The 7,537-nt window shown below is 31.8% G+C and overlaps 1 protein-coding gene across 1 annotated transcript; it reads left to right on the top strand.

The window, feature by feature from the left end:
* Positions 1-4,971: 4,971 nt before the first annotated feature.
* LOC142627227 (protein DMR6-LIKE OXYGENASE 1-like) lies at positions 4,972-6,873 on the top strand. The gene is made up of 3 exons (XM_075801046.1): positions 4,972-5,527; positions 5,852-6,179; positions 6,467-6,873. Exons 1-3 carry the CDS (start codon positions 5,073-5,075, stop codon positions 6,713-6,715), a joined length of 1,032 nt encoding a protein of 343 aa, XP_075657161.1. The 5' UTR covers positions 4,972-5,072; the 3' UTR covers positions 6,716-6,873.
* The last annotated feature ends 664 nt before the right edge of the window (positions 6,874-7,537 follow it).

The raw sequence follows: 7,537 nt of genomic DNA, 5'->3' as shown, positions 1-7,537 counted from the left end.
CCCTTTGTGTCCCTCTTTTATATGAGATTCATAAGTGAAGGAAATATGTACGAAATTCTCAGACCTGTGAAATGTAAAAAATAGAGAAAAATATACACCAAAGAAAAACAATCACACACAAGACAGGATTTATGTAGTTCAGCAATTTGCTTACGTCCACGGAGTTGTAGAGGTTTCACTATTTTCAGGAAAAAAATACAGAATGCAGCGGTACAGTTTTTTCTCTAAAAAAAGACATAAAAAAACCCTAATCTCCAATTAGAAACCCTAAGCCTTAGAAAATCTCCTATTAAAAACAATAACAATATTATTTCGAGTCGGGTCATAATATAGGTCAAATACAACTACTAGGTCAAATACAACTAGGCTCCACTAAACCCAATAATAAAGATAGCTCTGATGTACGTTCAAATTACATGAATAAAAAATATACTATTTTGTATTTTTCTTTCCAACTGGTATGATTTACTATTTAATGACTCTTGAATCTTGATAACTGGTTTTTTTTTTAAATGATCGTATAATAAATTTTGATACTCTTGTTGTCCACTATTCAATGCCATCTGTTTGATACTGAGGAAGGAAATTGAGACAATGAAAAGTAATGCGAGCATGGAAAATAAGAAGAAGAAGAAAAAAAAAAATTGTTTTGCTTCAAGTATGTTTGGTAAAGGGATAGAAAAGTAGAATGATAGATGAACAAAGTTTGGCTACAATTCTCACAAAAAAAAAATTAACATTGCATATACATTATTTATGGACAAAGTTTGCAATATATTTTGAAAATTTAAGTATTTGATTGCACATATGTTATTTATGCTTTTATAATGTATGTCAAAGAAAATTTATTCTAAAATTTTTCTAAGCATGAAAGATATAAAAAGAAAATTTAATTTAAGGGTGGATTTGTCAAAAGTCACATCAAATAAAAAAATATTGAGTGGAGTTCTAGACAATACTACCTCCATCCCATATTTTTTATCATATTTAAAAAACTCAACTTTCTATTAGAATATTATTTAATGCATTGTCTTTTAGCTGAAAATGTAAAAGTTTTCAAGATTACCTTTTTTAATATAAACTCTAATTGAAGAATGGTAATGACTTTTTAAATAAAGTAAAGAATAAGTTAGGAAATTTATTATTAACTTTTTAAAGAAGACTTTATTTTAGAACATCTCAAAATAAAGTTGTAAGAGTACAGATTGACCCACGGCCTAAGAATGATCCAGACAATGGCTTAATAAGCCCAATTCAATAGATTTGTTAGAGAATGGGATAAATATTGATCACTATACTGATTAAATTTAATCACAACCAGATAAGATGCCAATAAGATGATCAAGATTACAAATTATAGAGAGAAAAAGATCCTCGATCTGGCCCAAGGATGGTTTGTTGTATATATATGTGTTACTTTTTTCTTAAACCAATATCTCAATTTTCTCTTACAATACCCTCCCTCTCCATAGAGATCTTCCTTTTCCTTTTATATTTACACATAGATTATCTTAATCCTACACTTAGAGGGCTGAGATTGCATTCTCTGCACTTCTGTCTCATCCAGAACATACTAGCAAACTTCTACCTTGCAACCTGAGCTGTGCCACCATTGTTCATGGTCATTTTCTCATTAATGCGGCTAGAGGAGTAGTTGTCTTGCATTTAATGCGAAGGGGATAGCTTCTACACCCTTCTTCCTTCATCTTCCTCGTAACTTGTTCCCAGTCCACTTTCTTCCCTCTATGATATTAAACTTCATGCACCACCCATGGTTGATGCTCATCCCCAAGGTTAACTAGTGCCCGTCCCTGTGGTTAACCAATGCTCATCCCCGAGGCTCAAGATGTATCCTCGAAAATGATCTTGGCAGTCCACTTAAATGGGATTAGGGATCCTTGTCCTCACAAAAGTAATGGACCACCAATAATTTATTTTTTAGCTAAATTACAAATTTCATTATCTAATTTTTCTCAGAATTCAATTTTGTTTAATTGAATTCTCAAATGGTTTTTATTTTTTATTTTTTTGAGAAACTAAATCCTCCGATGTAGTCCTTCCATCATAACCCCTTAAAAAAAGATTTCCTGAAAAAATAAATTTATTAATGTAAGAGAAGTAGCTAAAATTAAAATAAGTTTTTTCCCAATAAATTCATTTCTTAGTAACCAAACAAGAAAAAGAATAATTTAAAATCCCTAAACAATCCTTCGCCAAAGCACACAATCTCCCCCTATTCTAAGAATCAAGAGACCCATTGCTACCAACATCTTTTTTTCTTTTTTTTTTTTTTTTTTAAGGGAGAACATTGAAAGGCAGAACCACATGTTAAATTTGAATGAATTTTTTATTTCTTATTCATGTGAATGCGTTTCCGTTAATGCTTAGTCACACCGGTACCCCACAAATTCCACAACTTATAGATGGCTGGCTATCAAGGATGCCACATCCTTGTTTAAGCACCATTTTTTTTTATTCATGTAGAAAATATGCTTAAAATAAAATCCTGCCCTGAACCCAAAGGGTTATGATTTTTTTATTTTGTTTTATTTTTTAAAAATTATACTAGATTGCCTAGATAAACGTTTTTTGGATTCACCACATAGTCCAATACCTATATAATCATTTTTCTTTCTCGTGCTAGTTTAGAAGTTTCTTCTTAATGTTCAAAGAATTTAAATAATAATAAAAACGACTAAACTTTGGCAATCAAGTAATATGAAAATGTTAGCCAAGAGCCTAGCAGTTGAATTGATATTTCCCCACGCGCAAAGTGTTTGATAGTCTAATAGAGAAACGGTTCGAGCTGCAGAGTTAATAGCATAATAATATATACTTTGGACTAGTCAAAAATGGGGACAACCTTGACATATGTATCTAATCAATAATAGCAATGTCTACTACAAAATATCTATGATCAAGCTTTAATAAAGGAGAAACGGAGGATAATAATAAAAATGGTTAGGTTAACGGATATCCTCAAGGCAATAGTTAATAAACTATAATAGAAAAGTTTTGATACCGCTTTCATTGTAAATATAAAAAGTTATAAACAACATTTATTATTTTATCATTCTTCCAATAAAATGATTTTAAAAATAATTCATAAACCAATGCTCTAATAAAAATAAGGGTTTTACTAACATATATTAGAAAACTATTTTAGAAAATTTTTTATAAGAAAATAAAAAAGTGACTAATTTTTTAAATAAATTTTATCAATCTTTTATAAATTTTTTTAAAATTGATGATTATTATATGTTCTAAGGGCTTACATCGACCCTAAAAATAGAAAGGGTTTACTATCATGCTTGATTGATGCAAGGTAAAAATGAAAAATCCATAGTCCTTGGTAAAAGGATCAGTGTTTAGAATATTAACCAATGAAACTAAGGCTGTGTTTGTTTTGGCTTCAAACGATTTCAGGAAATCCTTTTACACATTTTCATGTGTTTGGTTGCGCATGGAAAATAGAGTTTTCCGAAAAATCATTTAATTTGACCATAAAAAGAGGTCTTTGACCCGGAAAATGAATGCAGGTTTTGTTTTACCTTCAAATCATTTTTGGGCTCACAGACGCGCAAAGAGAGAGAGAGAGAGAGAGAGAGAGAGAGAGAGAGAGTGAGAGAGAATGAGCTAGATCGTGCCCCAACCCCAGACGGGTCGGCGAGATCGCGCCGGCAAGATCGTCCCGCTGAGATCGCACCACCACCAAGATCGCACCCCAACACCGACGCTGCCATCTAGATTGCGCCGCCATCTAGTTCGCACTACCTTCGCCGCGCGATCGAAGCCTCCACCATGCGATCGAAGCCTTCGCCTTCGATAATCGTGATCTCGCCTCTCTCTCTTCCTTCTTCTCTCCCGGATTTGATGATTTTTTTTTTGGGTTTTGTTTTTTCTGTGTTTCTCTACTAAGAAATGATGTTATATATTTGTTTGGAAGCTGAGAAAATGTGAGCAACAAGTAGAAAATGTATTTTCTATAGTATTTTCAAGAACACAACCAAACACTAGAAAATATTTTTCAAAGTAGTTTTTAAAAAACTATCAAACACCTAAAAATATTTTCTTTTCTGAAAAATATTTTCACCTGAAAATATTTTACACTTGGAAAACATTTTACATCAAACGAAATATAGCCTAAGGGTCCATTTGGTTGGAGGAGTAAAAAAATAGGAGGATGAAAAATTAGTGAGAATATGGAAAAGTGAGAGGATAGAAAATACTTAATTTCCGTGTGTGTTTAGTTGGAAGGGTGAAAAAGTGGGAGAGTGGAAAACTCTTTTATTTGGTTGAAAAGAAAAGTATGAGGATAAAAAGATGTTTATATAAATTAACTATTATACCCTTATTACATAATAAGTAAAAAATAAATTTATTTATACTCATTAAATAATATAAAATTTACTATAACATATACAAATTTATATTATTATTTTTATTATTATAATGTAAAAATTACAATAGTATACTTGCATAAAAGTTATAATGTAAAAAATAATCGTGGTCAGCAACGTGGTCAACAGTTGGGGAACTTTACAATAGTGTATTACTGTGCTGGAAGGTAAAGTAGTCAGCAACGTGGTCAGCAACTGTGCTGTGAAGGTAAAGCGATACAAAGATGATAAGGATGAGATGAATAAAGTGGGTAGGTGAGATGAATAACGAGGCTATTTGTGTAAAGTGTAACTTTTTTTTAATTTTTTTTCAAATGGGGAGAATAATAAGACAAGGTGAGCTCGAAAGGAAAATTTTCTTCTATATTTTCTGTCTTTTTTTATTTCCTCTCTTTAACTAAATAGTAAAAAATCCCATTTCTCACTTTATTTTTGTCCTTCTATTTTTCATCATCTTTTTTTTATCCCAACCAAACGTACCGAAGACAGGGGAAGTGCGGAACAAACAAAACTTTTGTCCAAAGTCATCAACATCTCATTATAATTCTCATTTGTTTTTATTTTTTTTGGGTTATCCTTCTTTTCTCCAAGGTATCTCATCTCAAAAGCACTTTTTACAAGGCAGTGTTGACCAACTCTTTGCTCCAACCAGAGCTTCTCCTAAATATTTTCATGGAGACCACAGGCTTTCAATTTGCCAATAACACACCTCTCTCACTTTCTCCTAATTTCATTCTCCCAGAGGAAAACAGGCCTATCCTCTCAGAGGTATTTTCTTCAGCTTCAATTCCCACCATCGACTTAAATAACCATGATATTGATGATTTAGTTTCAAAAATATCACAAGCTTGTGAGAAATTTGGTTTCTTTCAAATTATCAACCATGGAGTCCCCAAAGAATTATGTCAAAGAGTGTTGGCTGTGGTGACAGAGTTCTTTCAGTTGCCTCCTGAGGAAAGGGCACAGTTTCTTACAACAGATCATAGCAAGCGAGTAAAAGTTTTCAATTATTACCAAAAGGTTGAAGGCCAAGGAAAGGTCTTAATGTGGGGCGAGACCTTCACGCACCCTTGGCATCCTACTGAAGATTTTACTCATTTCTTACCCAAAAGTCCTCCTCAATATCGGTATCTTTACCTCCTTTTTGTTTTTCCTCTCTTACATACCAAAGTGTTTTTCTTAAATTTTTGGATATAATAATACTGTTATTATAAATTATTTTACCATATTTATATAAATTATTGTTATAGTCCATTCTTATTGAGTTTTATATGTACTCTTTGTTAACATTACTTTATTTATTTATTAATAATCTCGTACCGTTTGTAAAAAGTTTTGGAAAAAGTTTGTAACTTTAACGTTTTATGTATTTATTTATTAATTTTTTTAATCTTTGATTTGCACAAGCTAATAACTTTTAAGTCACAAGCATGTTTGTTTCATTGTTATAGAGCAATTTTTACTGAATATGCAAGGGAGATTGGAGCCTTAATGGATAAGCTTCTTAGCTTGATGTCCCAAGGGCTTGGCCTAGAGAAGGATTGTTTAAAGAGGAAGATTGGTGAGAGGCCTGCCATCTATACACAAGCAAATTACTACCCACCATGCCCAGACCCCGAGCTCACAATGGGGTTGCAAGCTCATAATGATATTTCTGCACTCGTGGTGCTCCTACAGATGGAGGGGGTCTCTGGCCTCCAAGTGGTCATAGATGGGAAGTGGGTAGCTGTTGAGCCTGTGCCGGATGCATTCGTCGTTAATATAGCTGATCAAATAGAGGTAGTATCGTCGTTTTTCATCTTTTACTAAGAAATAATTCTCTAGCAAACCAAATAAATAAATAAAATTTAAAATTAATGAGAAAAAAAAAAAATTAAACCGCAAATGGATGCCCACTATAAGCCAATTAGTCTTGTGTTTTTAATTATTAGATAACCAAATTAGTCAATTGTGTATATGGTTGGAATTCTCTTATGAAGTTGGGTGACTTTATCTGTTGGCATCAGTATTTAAAACTTGATACGAATATTGTTGACTTTTTGTGGTCATGTTTGCACTTTGTATAGGTTTTGAGTAATGGAAGGTACAAGAGTGTGTTACACAGGGCTGTATCCAACAAGCGGTTGGCACGACTATCATTACCAATGTTCTATGCACCAAATAATGACACTGTAATTGGTCCAATTGAGGATTTGATAGATGAGGTTCACCCACCAATGTATCGAAACTATAGTTACAAGGAGTATATGGATGAATTCTACAGGCAAGAAGGAGCGAGGAGGAGGGTAAAGGAAGCTTTTCAGTTACAGCATTAGGAGTGAGGTCTTGAACTCTTGATTCGCCCTATATAGGTGCTTCTTTTTTTTTGTTTTTGTTTTTTGTTTTTTTTTTTGTTCAGAAACTAATAATAATCGCTTGGGGTTTGCATATCGTCTGCAAAGACTATAATACATTGATGTTGCTGTTAGGTCTATTCTCCTAAAATCCAATTAACTGTATGACATTATCTTATCTATATTTATATAGAAAATGCTAACTGATGCCTCAGGTTATTAGTTAATAATTTATTTAAAGAAAATTTTATGAGGAAAACAAAAACGGTTAATAGTTTGAGGCCTTTTAATTTCCCATAAAAGTGGTATAAAAAATTTCTTAAAATAGATTGTTAACTAATGCCCTAAGGGCATTCGATAGCACGACCGATAATAATATATATATAGAGCTATGCTATCGAGTGTCCTTAGGGCATTGGTAAACAATCCATTTTAAGAAAATTTTAATACCACTTTTATGAAAAATGAAAAAAACTATCAAAATATTAATTGCTTTATTTCATTTTCCTATAAAAATTTTCTTTAAATGGATTATTAACCAATGCCCTTAGGGCATTCGTTAGCATTTCCCTATTATTATATATCTAAAAGTTGAGACGTAGTATTTAATGTTACTATACTCCTATTAAACCACCTCATTAGTCATATCACATTCTTTTTCTTTTTAAATCATTTTTCTCTTTATGAATTTTTAATTATTTTATAAAAATAATTAAATCTATATATATATATATATATATATATATATATATCTAAAGACTGAGACGTAACATTTAATGAGTAAAGATATATATATATATATAT

Source organism: Castanea sativa, chromosome 3 (assembly GCF_040712315.1).
Source record: "Castanea sativa cultivar Marrone di Chiusa Pesio chromosome 3, ASM4071231v1".
NCBI lineage: Eukaryota > Viridiplantae > Streptophyta > Magnoliopsida > Fagales > Fagaceae > Castanea > Castanea sativa.
Note: the sequence above shows the minus strand (reverse complement) of the source record. Positions and strands in the feature narration are given on the sequence as shown.

Coding starts and splice junctions, on each gene's coding strand:
- LOC142627227 (XM_075801046.1), top strand. CDS start 5,073: ATGGAGACCACAGGCTTTCAATTTGCCAATAACACACCTCTCTCACTT. Junction 5,528..5,851: donor AAAAGTCCTCCTCAATATCG/GTATCTTTACCT, acceptor TCATTGTTATAG/AGCAATTTTTACTGAATATG. Junction 6,180..6,466: donor ATATAGCTGATCAAATAGAG/GTAGTATCGTCG, acceptor CACTTTGTATAG/GTTTTGAGTAATGGAAGGTA.